Genomic DNA, 19,840 nt, shown 5'->3' on the forward strand with positions numbered 1-19,840 from the left:
TTCCTCCCACCCGGTCTTTGCTCTCTGCTGCCCCCGCGAGGCGTCCGGCCGCCACGTGGCCGACTGACGCTACTGAGAAGGGAGGAATTAATCAAGGGGATGCGCAATAAATTCAGCTTTGTTTGGGGACTCCGCTTGCTTATTTATTTATTATCCATAGTTAACGTGAAATCTGAAAGACAACATTGGTATACCGTTTTCATTTGGCAGAGGAAGTTTTTTTGTATGTGTGTGTGTTTGAAACATCTCATTTGCTTCAGTCGGTAAAACCTATCAGAGTTGCTGGGCTTAGCCCACCACCGTGCTTCGCCTACTGTCATTTTTATTCTTTTTGCTGCCAAAAAAGGGTAGGGTTTTTTTGAGGAAGGGTGAAAAAACTACTTGAGGGACCGGATTAGGCCCCGGAACAAGGGACTAGCCATCTCTGAACTAGGGAATAAGCTCCACTGAACTGTAGGACATAGTTTAGTAAAAACCCATAGGATTGCAGGATTGCCAGATTAAACTCAAAGAAACGGGAAAACTGCGCAATTTGGTTTTCTCTACTCACAGAGAGAGATCCCCATAACAGCTACTTGCTCTCCTCCCTGCCATGAGCACACATGCAGGTCACTTCATTAGGCAATTATAGAAAATGGCAGGTCTATGCACACTTCTTGCATCCACATCCAATCTCTCGCACTCGGCATGTGCTCCCTAACCAAGTGGAATAAGGGGGGATGGATATGGGAATCAGATGCCTCCCATTCCCCATGTGAACTCATGCATGCTTGAACTGGGGGAGAGAAGGAAAGAGGGCTCTTTACACCTTATGGAGATTCTGCCATCACATTCACTCAACCCACCTAGGGGAGGATTGGATCCTATGTTTGCACAGTACTGCAAGGAAGGAGGCATTATTAAAATACAAATTAAACTTATGTGCCATCTTTCACAGGAAGAATGAGAAGCATTGAATCCCCAGGCACAGATGTTGGCTTGTATTGCTGCGATGATTTAGAGGGTAATTCACACTGTGCCTCCCACTTGTTTTAACCTTGGGATTACCCCATAAATCATTTTGCATGCTGTGACGCCAACAACACAGCACATCAACACACTTCCTAACAACACATCTATATTATTGTGCATCTTTTTCTGAATAGAACAAGGCTGCCGCCTGATCATTTTAAATGTAATTTACTGTGAAAATGCATGGCTTGTAAATTTAAGAGACAGAGGTGACACATTTTCTGTGTTCAGTGAAGAAATTCTAGATGAAGGGAATGGCGGGCGCTGGATAATAAGAAAAAGTGATAAATGAGAGAGCAGATTCCTAGGTGAGGATTTCACCAGAATGAAGGTGTAATGGAAGGCAGGATACTGCAGTGCACAGAAGACAAGGAGATGAGCCCACATCATTCTGCCCACATTAAGTGGTTGTATCATGTGTCCATGAGTGACATTCCAGCATTCTCCGCAACATTGCTAATGATAATGGAAACATAAGAAACTGCCCTGTGCCAATTTCTTTCCTTTAGTCCATTATGGCCAACTCTGACTGGCAGCAGCTACCATTTCAGTCAGATATCTTTTCTCATTACCAGACGCTTGCTCCTTTTAACTAGAGATAGCACGGATTAAACCTGTATGCAAAGCATGTACTCTGCCACTGAGCTGTGGTTCCTCTCCAAATCCTAGGATACAGAATCCTAGGATCACAAACCACTTCACTGGTGCTCCTAAAAATACTGCTGTGTATGGTCTGTTCATCACTAGAGAGGCAGACAGAGAGGGGCAAGCGTTTTTAAGACAGACTAAATGGGATATGCAAAAAGGTTTAACCAGTGCTTTTTTCTAAAAAAAAATGTTTAGGGGTTCTCACATTTTCCTACTCACATTGAAATACTGCCCCTCAATGAGGCCAAACTTAGATTCACAAAATGTTTAGGGGTATGCGTACCCCTGCATACTCCCAGAAAAAAAGCACTGGGTTTAACAACATATATTCCATGCTGTACTACTAGTGTAGCACCCTGCTTGTGGTTAACGCTTAGCTGGAATGAAATATTCAACGCAGCAACAGAGAAATTAAAAAAATAATTTATTTGTCAGACAAATAAATAAGAGGCACAGTGGTATATGGTTACCAAGCTCTGGCCTGGCCTCCTGCCATAATGGCCAGCACTTATATTTCCTTAATCCAGCCCCCTTTGCTCCTCCTTTGGCTGCCTCTGTTCAATCAGCCTGCTTGAATTTCCTATTGGCTGATTGCTATATCCAATTCTAAAAGATACACCCATATTCTCCTGTCCTTATATGGAACACAAAGAGCTATATATTGTTACATCTATAAATGACAAATAAGTAGTAATATATCTTACATGTGTCTCAACAAGGAATCTTAATTACCAGCTCACCTCTTGCCTTCCTTGCCCTCCAAAACAGATGGTTAATAATTTTAAATTTTTATCTTGAACAGATGTCAGAGACCTTGGGTTCATATTCTCATGCATCATCAATGAAATATCTCCTTTTGGAGGTCTTTAAACAAAGGTCTGACAGCCATTTGTCATAAGTGCTCGATTGGCGTCTCTTGTCTGACAGGGGGCTAGGCTCATCTGCCCCCCTGGTCTCCTACAGCAATATGACTCTATGAAATAAGAATTTAACATTTCTTTCTTTCTAGATCCTTTGCATAATTACATTTAAGCCAGGATATTTCATACATTATCATAGATAGCTTTTTAGAAGGATAAACTTCCTAAAAGTAACAAGGAAGGAACAGTTTACAGCCTCAAAATAAAATAGGAAAAAAAGCCTCTTCCCCTGTTCACACTTCCCCCCTTCTCCAGCCGGTTTGTTTTCCATGTGCTCTTGGCCTTTTGACCTTAGGCTCAAGTTTAAGGCACATGGTTTTATTTTACTGTTTACCAAACTCTTAATTATGTAGGGTCTGTGTAACCTTGGTCTTCAGCCTGTAATTCCAGCTTTTACGACTTTGAGAATTGTTTTCTGCTATCAATCAAAGGGGGGGGGGCCCTTGTCTAGGAGGAAAAACATTGCCTGTGTCCTTTAAACAGCTGGCCTTCTTGCCTGGCATGAAGCTTTTGAAAATCTTTAAACTCTCTCTTTAATTTAGGAACCTGATCAAGATATAAGCCAATATATGCCTTGATTAAAAATGCAGTCCATATTCAGATGCCACAATCCCCCCTTTCAAGCTCAAGGACCTTGCTACCAAGCGTCCTTGATAGCTTGATCTTCCTGAGTTAAAGCTCTGTATAGGGCCATGATATGAGGTAGAGTTTCATTCGAAATCATCTTGCTAATTGTACTTCTAAAACATGAGATGATACATGGCATCATACATAAAACCATTACTACTACCGTCAAGAAAAACAAGCAAGACAATAGTATCCCTTTGAGTCCTGTGACATTGGGTAACCATCCCATATCCCATCCTTCCCATGTTTGTACTGGGACATGTGCTATATTCTCCATCTTTGTGGCCAACACACGGATTGCCTCACCATTATCAGAAATGTTAAAGCAACAGGCATTCCCTGTCAAGTTCAAGACTCCACACAGGCCTCCCTGCCTGGCAAGTACATAATCCATTCCCATTTTCAGCTGCAAAATGGTGGCTCTACTTTCATCCAACTGTTGTGCAATAAGTCTCAAACTCTGGGCCGTTGCATTGGTTACGAGTTCCACTACTGCTTGCAATCGAATTATTCTGTTTAGATTATAAATAGGATCCCGTGCCCCTTGTATGAGCTCACCAGGATTCCAGGAGGCAGGATCATAATAGGCTATAATGCGCTCTGGTGGCCAATCATCAGTATCGCTCCAACTTTGGGTACTTCCTCCTGCTATATGAGAAATATCAGCGTTTCTTCGTGTACGCTTGGCCAAATTAGTGGGCATAATTCACATTGGTGGTAATACCCATCCCAGGAAACAAGTCCCACTCCATTTGGAAGGGAGTTTCTTGTATGCCCATTCTCCACATATCCACCACAACCATCGGGTCTGAGGGTTTTGGTATGTGGAGTGCATAAGGCGAAATATCACAAGGGGTATAGAGTTCACAGTGCAGTATGTTAGATTGCCTTTCTTCTGTCACAGTTATGTTCCATACCACTTTCCATGCATGAATAAAAGGAAGTGCACAGGGCAAGGTATTCCGAGTTCGATAGGTAGTACCGTGTGCCCAGGTATTCTTAATATTATCCCAAGTATAGTGACAATGAGAAGAGCCTATCATGGGAGAATCAGCTGCATCTGATGATTTATGTACACAGAATTCCCCTTGTACAGGTATAACTCGTAATGGTTTAGTTGAGTTCCATCCGGGGAAATTCTGTACTTCTGTTTGGTGTAGCATTTCGCTTACCATACCAATGGCATTTAATGGTATTGGTAATAAGGGCATACCTCCCTCTGAATCATCTGGCCCAAGAGAGCAAACAAGGCAATTGGTCCTATTTGCAACACTGGCTACCATTTCAGCTAAACCTACCCACATATTGTGGTCATAGCGGAATCCATATTTAGCAAATTTGGTCAAATTCAAGGACCCTTCCCCTTCCCAAGGGATCAGGATTAATAATAAAATCATGTTGATGTCTAGCATATGCATTCCTTCCACAAAAAATTACCTTATTGTGTTAGCATAAAACTATTAGTCCCAATATAATTCCCCCAGTGACAGAAATGGGGAACCACCAAGACCAAAACATATATCCCGAGGATCCCCAATGTGTAATATCTCTGATAATTGTTCCACAAGGGGGCAGTCAATCAATTGTATAAGAGAATCTTCCCTTTCACAGCGCTGGTTCAGACGCTCCTCAAGCTTCAGGCGTGCGCAGGTCAGCCAGCTTCCAGGTTTGTGGCTGCAGCAGGCCGGTCGTCTAATGTTGCCCGTGACCTAGCCCGTTCCCCGTAGGGCTAGATACAGGGGTTTTTGGAGAGAGTCAATTTTAAAGGATTAGAGGGGTCACCTTTGCACGTCCAACTGCCTTCGGACTTCTTCAAACGGGAGTGATGAATCCAGGGGGTCACCTCAGCTACCTTCACCGCTGTTGGAGTAAAGAGCAAGACGGTGTAAGGTCCACGCCACTTAGGTGCAAGTGGATCACGTTTCCACTCTTTCACCCATATGCTATGCCAGCCTGGAGCTGATGAATCGGCTTGGCAATGCTGCACGGCGTGCGCTCGAGGGCCCACCTGTTAAGATAAAAAAAAACAAACAAACACGGGAGAGAGACAAAAACACGGGAGAGAGATTGCACTTATCCCTGTGTCACATGGTCTCCTATTTGTTTGAGGTCAGTTGGAATATCCTGAACAAAGGAGGGCGGCCTCCCATACAGGAGCTCAAAAGGTGACAACTTAAGTCTTTTTGTGGGTGTGCACCGAACACGAAACAGTGTTATGGGTAACACGTCTACCCTCCTGAGACTTTAGACATATTAGTGGGCTTCTGGCATGCCCTGCAGATACCTTGCACAAGCGTCTGGCGATAGGTGGTAAGCCTGGCCAGGTGAATTGCATTGTTTGGATCCCAATTAGGATCTTCCAAGGGAAAGTTGTCCTGGAGATGACGGTCAATATTATAAATATTTCCCACTCTGGCCTGCTCACGCAAATATATCTGTGCCTTTTCAATTATGTCTCTCCTTTCCTCAGTGGTGAAGAGAGTATTCAGGAGCTGGCGACAACCTGTCCAAGTAGGACTGTTAGTATTTACTATTGAAGTCACCAAGTCCATCATAGCCTGAGGTTTTTCTGCGAAAGATGGGGTGTTTTCCAATTCATCAGATCCGTAGTCGTGAATGGAATATATTGCAGGGTCGAAGTTTGAGGTGGCCGTGGTCCGGGTTGCCCATTAACCAGCACAGGCTCCTCAAGTGCATCAAATACTCTTCTAAGAGGGGCTACTACGTGACCTTTCTCTTCGCTTTGCTCTAGGGGCCTCAAATCATAGGGGATGGTATTTGTCCCAAGGCGTTCTTTTAGCAGCTTTATACGCCTGGCTGTATTGCTTGCTGACCGATTAAGGTCTCCCTGTAACTTCTGTAATAATTCTCTAGGACTTGGATGTACAGGGGTTTGGGGTGGGCAATTAGTTGTTCCACTAAAGGAGACTGTAGATGGAGTTCTACTGGGACTCACAGGTGGAATAACCACTTCTGCTTGGGCTTCATTATAGGACTCCAATGCCTCCTGAAGATATTTTTCATAATCTATCAAGGAATCAAGTTCTGTGACTCCACCCCCATTATTCATTCCACTTTCTTGCCTTGGGGTTACAACTGGTGGAGGGTTTGAATTAGGCTCCCTTCGATGTGGAGCATAGGGTGGAGGTGGAAACACCTCTTCCTCTGGTCCCTCAAAAATGGGTTTGAGTTTATTTGGCAAGATTCCTTTCCTAGCTTCGGCTTTTACAGCCAATAATTTGCATCGTTGGACTTTGCATTCCCTTATCCATGGAGGATTTTTATTTAATGTGCTCAGCCAAGAATCTATATATGAAAATTGTTCTGGGCACCCTCCAGTTTCTTTGGCGATGTTAGACCAAAGTTTGCTTACTAAATTTATATCAAAGGTTCCTTGAGATGGCCATCCAATATTTTGTTTTGGCCATTCTAGTTCACATAACGTTCTCAAGCGTTCTGGCGTCATTTTGACTCCATATGCCCCTGAGAAGGCTTTCTTAAAATTATTTAACATACATTCAAAAGGTGTATTTCCCCCCCTTTGAACCCCCAACTCCCATTGTATGGCCCTGTGAAGTATCCACTCAGTCACTCACACACACACCTTACTGGGAAACGAAGTAGTACTCACTCCACACTTAGGTCAGCTACACATTGTACTTTCTCACACATGCAATGCGCCAGATACTTCAACCATACTCTACCTCCCAATCTTCCCTTTTCCCCCACCAGACCACCATCTGATATACCCAGCCACCTAGCGTACTCAGTTCCCCTTTACTGAGACGCAGAAGTTTGATCAGGACTTCTCTTCCTCCCAATTAATTGGAGGGCCAAAACCCCTTAGTGCACTTACCCTTAGCTGGTTCCCTGTTTATTTCTCTGGTCCCCCCGGTCCGTCGCCGTCAGTGGGCAGGGTATCAGACAGACGAGACTGCTGCGTTCCCCTGGAAAAATTTTTCCAGTGCGCGCTGGGTAGGCACAGTTGTCCTCTCTCTTGTACCCCGCTCAGTGAGGCGAAGGGGCTGCGTTCCAGCAGACCACTTATCCGAGTCGCAGGCACCATAAAATGTAGCACCCTGCTTGTGGTTAACGCTTAGCTGGAATGAAATATTCAACGCAGCAACAGAGAAATTAAAAAAATAATTTATTTGTCAGACAAATAAATAAGAGGCACAGTGGTATATGGTTACCAAGCTCTGGCCTGGCCTCCTGCCATAATGGCCAGCACTTATATTTCCTTAATCCAGCCCCCTTTGCTCCTCCTTTGGCTGCCTCTGTTCAATCAGCCTGCTTGAATTTCCTATTGGCTGATTGCTATATCCAATTCTAAAAGATACACCCATATTCTCCTGTCCTTATATGGAACACAAAGAGCTATATATTGTTACATCTATAAATGACAAATAAGTAGTAATATATCTTACATGTGTCTCAACAAGGAATCTTAATTACCAGCTCACCTCTTGCCTTCCTTGCCCTCCAAAACAGATGGTTAATAATTTTAAATTTTTATCTTGAACAGATGTCAGAGACCTTGGGTTCATATTCTCATGCATCATCAATGAAATATCTCCTTTTGGAGGTCTTTAAACAAAGGTCTGACAGCCATTTGTCATAAGTGCTCGATTGGCGTCTCTTGTCTGACAGGGGGCTAGGCTCATCTGCCCCCCTGGTCTCCTACAGCAATATGACTCTATGAAATAAGAATTTAACATTTCTTTCTTTCTAGATCCTTTGCATAATTACATTTAAGCCAGGATATTTCATACATTATCATAGATAGCTTTTTAGAAGGATAAACTTCCTAAAAGTAACAAGGAAGGAACAGTTTACAGCCTCAAAATAAAATAGGAAAAAAAGCCTCTTCCCCTGTTCACACTTCCCCCCTTCTCCAGCCGGTTTGTTTTCCATGTGCTCTTGGCCTTTTGACCTTAGGCTCAAGTTTAAGGCACATGGTTTTATTTTACTGTTTACCAAACTCTTAATTATGTAGGGTCTGTGTAACCTTGGTCTTCAGCCTGTAATTCCAGCTTTTACGACTTTGAGAATTGTTTTCTGCTATCAATCAAAGGGGGGGGCCCTTGTCTAGGAGGAAAAACATTGCCTGTGTCCTTTAAACAGCTGGCCTTCTTGCCTGGCATGAAGCTTTTGAAAATCTTTAAACTCTCTCTTTAATTTAGGAACCTGATCAAGATATAAGCCAATATATGCCTTGATTAAAAATGCAGTCCATATTCAGATGCCACACTAGTTAATGCTGAAAGTGTTTTTAACTCTGCTAAATTCTCCCGCTGGCGGATCTGGGCGCCTGTGGGTCTGATCTGTTTTCTACCTCCACAGATTTCCCCTTCTAGCTGCATCCCAGTGATACAGTGAATATTACTTCAGAGGGGTTCACAGTCCTCAAAGGTCCCTCCTTCGAGCACATGTGGGGCTGCATTGGAAAGTAAGCCCTGAAAATGCTTCAGGGTAGAATTCAACATAGTGCAAAGTTCCATTTTCTCCTTGCACAGTAAAACATCCTGCCACTCTCCTCCTGGCCTGTGTCCCTTAAATATGCTCTAGGGATTCCCCCATCCTCTGAAGCAGATCTGGGGATGACTCAAGGAGGGGAGAAAGTCCCATTGGGTAAGTAGAAGTCTTCTCACTTGGCACCATTATTTAGCTGAATACAGTCCTCAGTGAGCAACCTTTGGGATACTATCCTGCATAAATTATTTGAATGTACTGTATTTAAATGAGAGATTGCTATAAACAAAGCCAACAAATTGATTCCAGTTTTGGCCACATGGTCAAACGGTGGTGTAATTTACTGGCATCAACTTCTCAGACTGACTAGGGCCTGATTGGACTCACTAGATCAGGGGTTGGGAACCTATAGTCCTTGGGCCAAACTTGGCACACCACACCTCCTCATCTGGCCTGTGGAGCTGTTTCCCCGAACCACACACACCTGACAACTTATTTATTGTAAGCTGTGGGGCAGGTAGAGATGTGACTGCAGAAAGCAGGCTGGAACTAATAGAATCACAGAATTATAGAGTGGGAAGGGACCCTGAGGGACATCTAAGTCCAGCTAAAGTGCAGATCGTTCAGTTCTGCTTGGATGGTTCTGCCGACCTCTCAAAGCAGGTCTGTCAGGATGGGGGAAAGATAAAAGTTCCTCACCCTTGTTTTAGATCAAGATGAGGCCTAACCAGCTTGTTTTCCTAGGGGTAGGGGGACATTTATTTAATTACTTACAATTTCATGAAAATTATAGTCATCACTTTACAAAAAGATAAAACTGTAAAATAAGGCAATAACTACAATTACAATACGTTAAAACACACAGGAACTTAAAATACTGAAGCAGATTGTGATTCATGTCAGCATCATGGTTGGCTTCAAGATTCCTGGCTGCTGTCTTGAGCCAACCCCTCTTCTGGACAAGGATACCAGGGCTGAGGGCGAGAACCCTTTTGTGGCCAGCTGGTGCTTCTGATAAAGATGCTAGGTAAGGGCACAGCATTTTTTGGAACAGGTAGTGTGAAGTCTAGGTGGGGTTGGGCAGCCTTGGGCAGGATGGGTTCAGTAGGGATGTCAATGTGATGGAGTCAGCAACCAGCCAGTCTGCTAAATTTGTACTGTAGAGATTGAGTCTAAAGCAGTGTTGAAGAGTGTGGCACATATTTCAAAATAGTGAAAGCACTGCAGGGTGGGGGGGGGGGATATTTTACTAACTACTGTATATATTCCAGACTTCAGACTGGCACTAGAAATCCAGTTTTTTTGCCCTTTGCTTATTATTCTGGAAATTTCACGAGCTAATGTGAAACAGAAATGCAGCTGAGTACACATGACTGTCTGAAAGCTTGTAATAGGTTATTCTAAACCCCGTCCTGCCCTCCCTTTCTCTCCCTCTCTGCTCCACACTCCCTCCCCTTGCATTCCCTTTGTAGAACCATTTTTAAAATCCTGGATGTGTCGCACCATTTTTTCCAACCTTATGCCAGCACTATTTGTAGTTTTCCACCTGTCACCGTGTGTATTACATTGTAAGCCTGGATGGTGTTTCTTCAGTTCTAGTGCCTTAACAGACAGGGAGAAAGATTGATTCACAGATCATTTTGGGGTAACCTTTTAAAAATTTAATAAGACTGCCAGAATAAGGCAGCAATGCTAAATGTGCTTGCATGAAAATTAGCTCCATTGAAATAAAAATGATTATTTCAAAGAGTATGTTTACAATTTAGGGTGTTGGTCACCTGTGAATAATTCCCCCATGTGTTTTTTGGTGTGTTTTTTTGGTACAAATCACATGTTTATTTCCAAGCTTTTCTATGTAGAAATTAACATTTCAAAATACATTACTAATTATGGACCAATCTAATTTCATTGTAGAGGTGTGTTGTTTTTTGAACTTCCCATATTTTCCAACTAAGCCTTTTCCTGATACTTAGCATCTGTATTGCTGTGAGTTTGGGGGGTGGGCAGTTGATGGGAATAGCCAGGCAAGTTTCTTTGTAACAGCCTATGTATGAGTCATTAAGGTAACTAAGGAAGTGGTTCTGTGCTAGAAAGCAAATGGGTGGCACCCCTCTCTCAACTGTCTGTTAGAAAGACAAAGGCCAGAGTTGAGGTGTGTGAGCTAGAAGGTAGAATCCAAGGGGAACTGCCTTCCTAAATCCAGCGCTCTTGTGTGGAGAAACCCAGAGGTTCAGAGACTTTATCTCTAAAGCATCCTCTCTCCTCTTGCAACTCTCTCTCCTGAAGATCCTTAGAAAAAGGACAATAGGGCATGGCAGGCCTATCGTCCTTTTTCTAAGACTGAAAATACACACGTCTATTTTATCCACTTTTTAAGGCGGGGGTGGGGTGGGATTGTTCAGCCTGTTAAAATCCGGCTTGCAAGCATCTAAGGAGGGACTTGGGAAAAGAGGGGAGGGGGATGGATGTGGGAGGCAGTGCAGAGACACGTGACAAGGCAAGGGGATAAGAGGCAGAATCGGAATCAGCCTTCGGCACGAGCCAGGCTTCCTTTCGGAGAATCACAGCAGCAGTCCAGGGGCAGAAAGAAAGACAGGAAGAAAGTGAAGGCAAGCTCTTAACCTGCAACCTGAAAACTTCCCTCTCTCACACACCAGCAAGACTTTCCTGCAGAAGAAAGAAAATAAAAGAAGACAGAATTGCCTGCCTGCCTGCCTGCCTGCCAGATCAATTTATTTCTGAGAACTTCTTATTAAGAGCCAAGAAACCTCTGCAGGTGTGAAAAGCCACCTGATTCTTAAAACAACATGACAACCCACATAGACACTAGCATACATTACAACTATGAGTATGAAGAGGACGAGTATATGAACCAAGAGGAAGAATGGGACAGGGACTTGCTCCTGGACCCCGCATGGGAGAAACAGCAAAGAAAGGTCAGGAAATATTCTTTACTTATTCACTGGATTTACAGTATATCCCATCTTTCTTCCAAGGAACTAAGGGTGGTGTACATGACTCTTCCCTTTCCCAATTATATACTCACAACAACCCTGTGAGGTAGGTTAAACTGAGAAATGTAAACTGGTCCCCAGAGATACCAAACGGGTGAAGTTTCATCTTCACTTGTTCAAGGAGCCTGTACACTTTTGTGCATGTTTTGTTCAATGGGTGATGAGGGATAGCTCAATTGGTAGAGCATGAAACTCTTAATCTCAGGGTTGTGGGTTTGAGCCCCATGTTGGGCAAAATATTCCTGGTTTGCAGGGGGTTGGACTAGATGATCCTTGTAGTCCCTTCCAACTCTACACTTTGATTATATGATTCTATTCCATTGTGTTGTTTTAAATGGCAGCCGTGAGGAAGGGGTGCTTAGGATTGGCACTGTGGATGGTGCCTGGAGAATAATTTGCTGTGGGAGGGAAGCTACAATTGGTGACGATAACAGCAAAATCACAAACTTGAGAATGCCTACTGTAGCATTGTTTAAATGAAATGAAATAAAGGGAGGAATTCAATGTCACGCTAAAGTGATAGTTCCACCAGGCCAAGCATTTTGGCTTGCCTGATGGAATGATTCCCCCCTGCGTGTGTGCTGTTTGGGGAGGGGTTCGTGTCCCTCCCTGTCCCCAAGCCAGTTTCAGGGGGACACAGGAGGAGAAAAGGGGGGAAGTTCTATTGTACAAGCAGAATCAGGCTTCCACTGATGAAACTCATGAGTTGGATCCCAACCAAATAGAACAAAAGCGACTTATTAAACATAATTAAATATTTAATGTAAAAAGTAGTACAGGGGTACCTCGGGTTAAGAACTTAATTCGTTCTGGAGGTCTGTTCTTAACCTGAAACTGTTCTTAACCTGAGGTACCACTTTAGCTAATGGGGCCTCCCACTCCCACTGCGCCGCCACTGCACGATTTCTGTTCTCATCCTGAAGCAAAGTTCTTAACCTGAGGTACTATTTCTGGGTTAGCAGAATCTGTAACCTGAAGCGTCTGTAACCTGAAGCGTCTGTAACCCGAGGTACCACTCTACAGGCATTCCCAACCTGGCACCCTTCAAATACTTTGGACTACGTCTCCCATTATCACCTGATGGGAGTTGTAGCCCGAAACATTTGGAGAGCGCCAAGTTAGGGAAGGCTGATGAAGTGGGGTTTTTGTTTGTTTGTTTTTAATTTAATTTGAGCCAGATTTTTTCTTTTAAATGTTTCTCTACAGCCCTTCTTCCTTCATCAAAACAACAATATAGATAATAAATTGATTCAAAGGTAATACAAAATGAAGTGAAACGCTAGCAAAAGGCAACCACCGTCAGAGAAAGGAAAATAATTTTTTTTTTAAAAAAGAACTAGGCAGATGCAGGAACTATACACATTAAAATTAATGAGTAAATAAAAGTGTCTTAACCTGATGCTAAAAGGATGGTTCAGCTAGCACTAGGCCTATGTCTTTAGGGAGGGCATTCCAAAGTCAGGGTCCTACCTGCCCCATTGATCTTTCAAGACACAATCTTTGAATTTACATGCTTCCAGTCAGATACTAAAAATATCTTAAGTTGTATAAGGCTAGCAAGCTGATAGGATATAAAATATTTTCAAAAGCAGTGTGACAAATTTGTTGTGAAATCTATTGGTTCCCTCTTATAGGAATGAGAAATTATTATAATCTGGACTAATCAAGGGTTGGTTCTGATTATACAGTTGATTTGCAGCAATAAAACTTCTCAAACAAATGGTCTTCTCACCTGAAACTGAAGGTTGTGTGGCCCCATAAAAGAGAACAAATGACAAGTTTTTTTGTAACTTTTGCTTCAGACTTTGAATACAAACATTTATTGGCCCACAATAAAGTTTATCATGCCTAAATAAATTTCCCATTTGTTTCAGTAGTGTAAAGCATGGCTGATTTTCTTAGGATTGCAGCCTTATCTACCTGGATTCCCAGCAGAATAATTTACACTTATTTATTATTTTGATTTTCTGAAAACCAAGCATGGATTTTTTAAAACACACACACACACACACACACACACACACACACACACAACCTACTTGCGTGATCCAAAAGAATTTCAATAGCCTGAAAAGATGCTATTGGCCCAAGGGAACATGTCATTTGCTTTTATAATCCTAATGTTTCGTGAAAACATTGTGGTATTAACACTAATAATTAGACAGTATTTCAGGATGCAGTTGAAGAAGCCACCCATTAATTTCAAGGGAACATATTCTATGTTTGCCATACGTCTGGAATATCCTGGACATACATGGAATACTGTATCCGAAAGCAGTGTCCTGGGAGAAATCAGTTAAATGTCTGGGAAAATTCGGACGTAAAGTAACTGATGTCAGCAGTGTCATTTTTGCTGATTTTCCTTAAAAAAAAAAAAGAGCTTAGAAATGCCCAATTTCTTTGTGATTTTGCAAAAAAAACAAAACACCTCAACAACTTTTCTGTCCTGATTTTTGAAATATGGCAGCCCTATCTTGGCAAGTCCCACAGATGTGAATGGAGGCTGTGCAGCAGTAGTGTTAGCAGATTGCAACCATTATTACTTTCCATTGTCCTGAACCTTTGAAACAAATGTTAAATGGATGCACATGTCTATAAATAGTATCTGATAGAAGGCATTCTTTTTTCCATGGCTTGGAGATCAGTCTGAACAACATCCTCTCTCAGTAGGATTGATGGATTTGAAAAGTTCTGAGGGTGTCAGACTCTTCTCCATAGTGCTAAAATAAGCTCCACAAAGTACATTCCTGATGTCCGTATATACAACGAGAAGACTGTAGCTGCCTGGTTGTTGAGCTTTGTTCAAACGAGTAATATAATATTGAACGGTGATCTTCAAGCAAGCCTGGCAGTTGGCTAGCATGCATGTTCTATGAGACAATCTTGGAACAGGACAAAAATAAATGCCATTGTTTCTATTGTGGGCTGCACTCTCCAGACTTGCCATTTCAGGATATGCATGGTATGAGATCTGTCAACAGTTGCTGGTTACACATGATGACGTCCTTAGGATTACAATGGACGTGACGCCTAATTATAACTCCATCTCATAGGGTCTCATGGTCTGCAATAATTTAGACCCTGTGCTGGGGAATTCTCGGTTTCAAAGTTTTCTATAAATGTGGTTTGCACATGCAGGGTGCTGCATAGGGTGTCAGGGGAGTAGGTGGGAAACAGAAAGAAACTAAAGTTAAGAATGATGGCAGATTTAATAAAACCGTCCCTGTATATGAAAGTCATTGTTTGATGTATAAAACAAGTTAATGAAAATCAGATCAATTAAAGTTAGATTCAGCCACTCTTTGATATAGTGATTTATTTGAATTCATCCATAGGGTTGATTCACACCACCACCTTATCATATGTTAGAATATGTTTACTGGGAACCGCAAGTGCAAATCAACACAGTTCCAAATGTGCATTCAGCTGCATTGTCTGCACTAAAGATGCTAGTGTGGCCACTTAGACATTGCAATTTTATTTTATTTTTTGCAAAGGATGCAGATTTGCACAATATTGCATGTACTAATTTATATGGGTGAAATCCAATAGTGCCTGTATGTGAGTGGGTTGAACTTTTGTTTGCACAACAGGCCTCCTCTGCCTCCTCCCTGCGGCTTCCAACCACCTGCAGAATCTGGTCCAGAGTAGATTTAGTGAGCAGAAGAGGCTGCCAGGGGAAGGAGAGGAAGGGGAAGTTCTAGTGTGCAAGAAGAAGTCTGCCCAAAGGGTGTATTTGCAACTGAGCGGTAGTTTTTCATCCTCTTTTTTAAGCAGTTCTCTTTTCAAGCAGGCACACTTGCCCCTGGTACATCCACCAGGAAGGGTTTAGGCCGGGTCCCCTTGGTTACAAGATCACTATCCCTTCTGCAAAGCTTCTGTCAGCAGCAGCTGCCTGAATCTGATCCTTTTCCAGGGAATTCCAGTTGTGCTTGCAGTGCTATGGCTTCTGAGCATTGGGAATGTATAGAATAGTCTATTAATAGTTTGCAAACACACTGAGAGTTTACATGTTTGGACCACTTTTTTTGATAAATGGAGCCACAGACTGCTTTCTAGTGCAGGGGTCCCATACTTTTTTAGGCCTTCAAACACATTCGGAAATCTAAAAGAGTGGTGTGGGTATCTCAAAATACAGTGGTACCTCAAGTTACAAATGCTTTGGGTTACAAATGCTTCAGGTTTCAGACTCCGCTAACCCGGAAGTAGTACCTCGGGCTAATAACTTTACCTCAGGATGAGAACAGAAATCGCGTGGCAGCAGTGGTGGGAGGCCCCATTAGTTAAAGTGGTACCTCAGGTTAAGAACAGTTTCAGGTTAAGAATGGACCTCCAGAACGAATTAAGTTCTTAACTAGAGGTACCACTGTACTCATTTCACAGAAGGAAAAGTGACAATGCTTAGAACCCCCAAGCCACAAGCAAAACACCTACATACACCCCAAAACAGACAGCAAAACCAAGACACTAAAAAAACAAACCAGGAAGTTCATGGTGCTGAATGAAGGGTGGAATCTTTGTGACAGATTAAAAATAGAAAGTAGAAATTGGGCACAAACGTTACTAGATTCTGTGTGAATGATAAAGTGTCCTCATCTGTATTCAAGTAGTCTGTTTGCAGATATGAAAAGGAATCAAGTTTTTTCTTTTATTTTTGCTCTCTAAATTCTAATAAAGCATCACACCTGTGGATTCTGTAGTATGGAAAAAACAACAACAGAATAAGCAAACCATTCCTGATATGTCAAGTCAATATTGTATTTCGTTTTACTTTCCTTCTCTGTGGATTGTTTGTATTTTGCTGGCAATTTTCCTTTACAATTGAACCTGTTAAAAAAAAGTCAGTATTAGACCAGACAATATGTTTCTAACAGAACAGCCCTGCACAACTTGTGATCCAGGCCATGTGTTGTTGCCTGCTAGGGGCTAGATAAGCCTCTTCTTTTGCTGCCTGGGTGCTAAAAGAGATGGCTTGACAAGCCCCTGGGAGGAATAACACTTGGTTATTTGGGCTGTGTTACTGGTTGTGCTGGCTTGCATTGGAGGGTCATAACCCATACTCATTGTTTGGTGGTGAAAAAGAGGGGATCTTAGCCCCCAAGTCAAAGGTGTGAGACCTCAGGCCCAGGGCTGAATGTGGCCCTGCAATCTTCTTTATCTGGCCCTCAGGGTATTTGATAGGCCACATCCCCTCATGAAGCCACACTCCTTTCTGGCCCTGCTCCAAACCCTCTTGGGGTGTCCCCCCCTCCTTGGTGGAATATATCCTATGATAATGCATTTTTCTTGCCCGATTGGAGAGATGTGTATGCCTTTGGACAGCTCTGACATTTGTATGACTGCATTGTATCTTACTCTAGAACGTAAGAGCTGTACCTTTTGTTCTGGCATGCATGTGGCCCCTGAAAGGTTTCTCACAAGGGAATGTGGCCCTTAGACTGAAAAAAGAAAAGAAACTTAAAACTGTTGTGGTATATCCTGATATCCTAGAAAGGCTTTGTGAAATATACTCAGAGTCGCAAAGTGATTTCATGCTCTTTATTCAGCTCATAGTGGTGAGGAGGAAGAATGAAAGTCCCCTCAAAGTATCTGCTTATATACATTATTTACACAATGGGCTGCACATGATTGGCTAATTCTGGAATTCTCCTGTAGGCCAATCAGGTTGTGGATTCACTTCTATCTGCAGCATGATTGGGTGGTTCCTGCCAACCAATCATACTGCTGCATTGTTCTAGGACCAATCAGACTGCTGCATTCTGAATCCTATTGTTCTAGGACCAATCAGACTGCTGCATTTTGGATCCTATTGTTCTAGGACCAATCAGACTACTGCAGTTTGGATCCTATTCAACTCAGTACATAACACTTTGGCTTTTCCTGTGCCTTCTGTTGGTACAACACTTTTAAAGATGTGCTCAGGTGCGTTTAGCTTGAATGGGGGGATCTTCGTGAGACTATGTGCAAAAATTGAGTTTTCCTTGTATTTGCTTGCAGCATGGTTGCTACATGGACTTCCAAGTTCCACCTGGTGTTTCACTTCCATCTGATACCCTGCTCTGCTTCTATGTGTTGAGCAGTGAGGGAGGGGCATTTGTTCTGTCTAATTAATGCAATACCTTTTCAAATCCTAAAGGATTAAAAATGTGCAGGGCATAGTGCTAGATATTGGCCACAGCTTGATCGCTAAGACCTGAGCATATTTTGAATAGTTGTGCAATGACTATTAATAGAATAGATTAGTCAGAGACAGCAGCTCATGCTCCCAGTCCCAGCACATGGAAACAGAATAAAGGGATAGCTCAGTTGGTAGAGTATGAAGGTCTTAATCTCAGGGTTGTGGGTTTGAGCCCCACGTTGGACAAAAGATTCCTGCATCGCAGGGGGTTGAACTAGATGACTCTTGTGATCCCTTACAACTCTACAACTCTATGATTCTATGAAAGGCTCAAGAAAGAGGACTACATAGCACAAAAAGCAATGGAATTTCCTCAGTTCTGCACATTTGGCTTGTTGGGCCTTTTACGAATTTCATTTCCCATGTTTCCAGATTTTTATTTAAGTCCTCATGAAAACTCCTCAGCATTTTAGTGTGTTTCCCCCCTAATTACACATCCCTGCCAGGCAATTTCTCCAAATGTAATAAATTTGTGTACGTCATTTTTGCTAATACGTGCACAATATTTGGGGTCTGCCCTGCTTTTAATAGCAGCACTAATTCTTATGGTACTAGGTGACTGAAATTATCACTTGATAGCCTACTCTTTTCAAACTCCCATCACAGAATTGGCTTGCTCTGCATTGCCCCTGCCACTGTCCCTCCTGGTAAGCAATAGTGACCCACCTCCCAGGAAGCTGCCCCACCATGCAAACCACTTCTGTTCCACCATGTTGTGGTTTTGGAGGTCTCTCAGTGGAAGGAGACCCTGCCCGTTATAAGCATCTCACCACATCACCAGGCCTCTGTTGGCCCACTTTAAGGCCACTTCACATGTCACAAATTTAGGGTGCAATTCTATACATGCTTTCTTTGCTGTAAGCCCCAACGAAATCCATGGGACTTAATTCCAACTAGACATTTATAGGATTGTTGTGCCACTAGTGTGTACACCACATGTAATCTATAGGATGTACTGCAACAGGTGAGGCAGATAATGTGTGTTGATTTCATATGTGTGCTATGAGGGCAATACAAGGTATCCAGTGGAGACACACAGCATAATGTGTGATGTGATGTTTATTATGTACATAAGAATGGTAAAATACCATAAATGGCCTTGCTATTGATAAATACACAAGACATATATTTCATGCATTTGTCAACAGCAAAGCTAAACATTCTGGAATGTCAGTATCTTCACTTAAGCTGTATTATTGCTTTGAAACTAAGTTTCCTTAAAAAAATTATCGAAGGCTCTAAGATTTCCTGTTAATAGCTGTTTACCATCTTTTCCTAACATACTTAATCTGTGATTGCAGACATTTACAGCATGGTGCAATTCCCACCTACGGAAAGCAGGCACACAGATCGAGAACATTGAAGAGGATTTCAGGAATGGCCTTAAACTGATGTTGCTCTTGGAGGTCATTTCAGGTTAGTTTTAGAAGGCAGCAAATGATATGTGTCTTGTCAAAACGTATTTCGCCATCGCTTTAAGAGGCAGGTGAATCTATTCCTTTTAGTTTCTCCCAGTTTCTCATTTTTTCCAGTATTAAATTCAGTTCTTCACATTTTCACATCAGTTTGTGGCATGTGCATGTGTGTTTTTAAAAGTTGTCATGAAAATTCACCAGTATTTTACTGTGAATTTCTCACCATATGCCCATTGCTTAATGCACTTTTGCTTAAGACACACATTTTAGCAAAGTGTCAGGACTGGGCAGATGAGGAGCATTGGTGGAGACTTCCACCCCAAGACACTTCCAGGCAGGAGGAAGATGATGATAGTATGGACCCAAGTTGTTGGTGGTGGCGAACAGGACACGCTCTAGAAGAAGAAGCAAAGAGCTGGGAAATAATGGAGGATGAGGAGCAGGAGGAAGCTAGCAGATGCTCTAGACCTGAACAGAGACAGGACTCAGAAATGGGAGAAACAGTACAGCAGCCAGTGGACACTACGTCACTTGAAAACCTGGTAGAACCGCCTC

General features: G+C 42.6%; 1 protein-coding gene across 2 annotated transcripts in view; it reads left to right on the forward strand.

Moving 5' to 3' along the window:
* The first annotated feature begins 8,460 nt into the window (after positions 1-8,460).
* The window catches only part of ACTN2 (actinin alpha 2), a 53,437-nt gene continuing 42,057 nt past the window's right edge, over positions 8,461-19,840 (forward strand). Inside the window, exons 1-2 of one of the 2 annotated variants that reach the window (XM_083496820.1) lie at positions 8,461-11,614; positions 19,172-19,286. In XM_083496820.1, the coding sequence (XP_083352946.1) occupies positions 11,486-11,614; positions 19,172-19,286 (244 nt within the window). In that variant the 5' untranslated portion in view covers positions 8,461-11,485. The remainder of the gene's footprint in view (positions 11,615-19,171; positions 19,287-19,840) is intronic. The other variant, XM_083496821.1, reaches the window with a different exon arrangement.

Source organism: Podarcis liolepis (assembly GCF_965112155.1).
Source record: "Podarcis liolepis genome assembly, chromosome: 3".
NCBI lineage: Eukaryota > Metazoa > Chordata > Lepidosauria > Squamata > Lacertidae > Podarcis > Podarcis liolepis.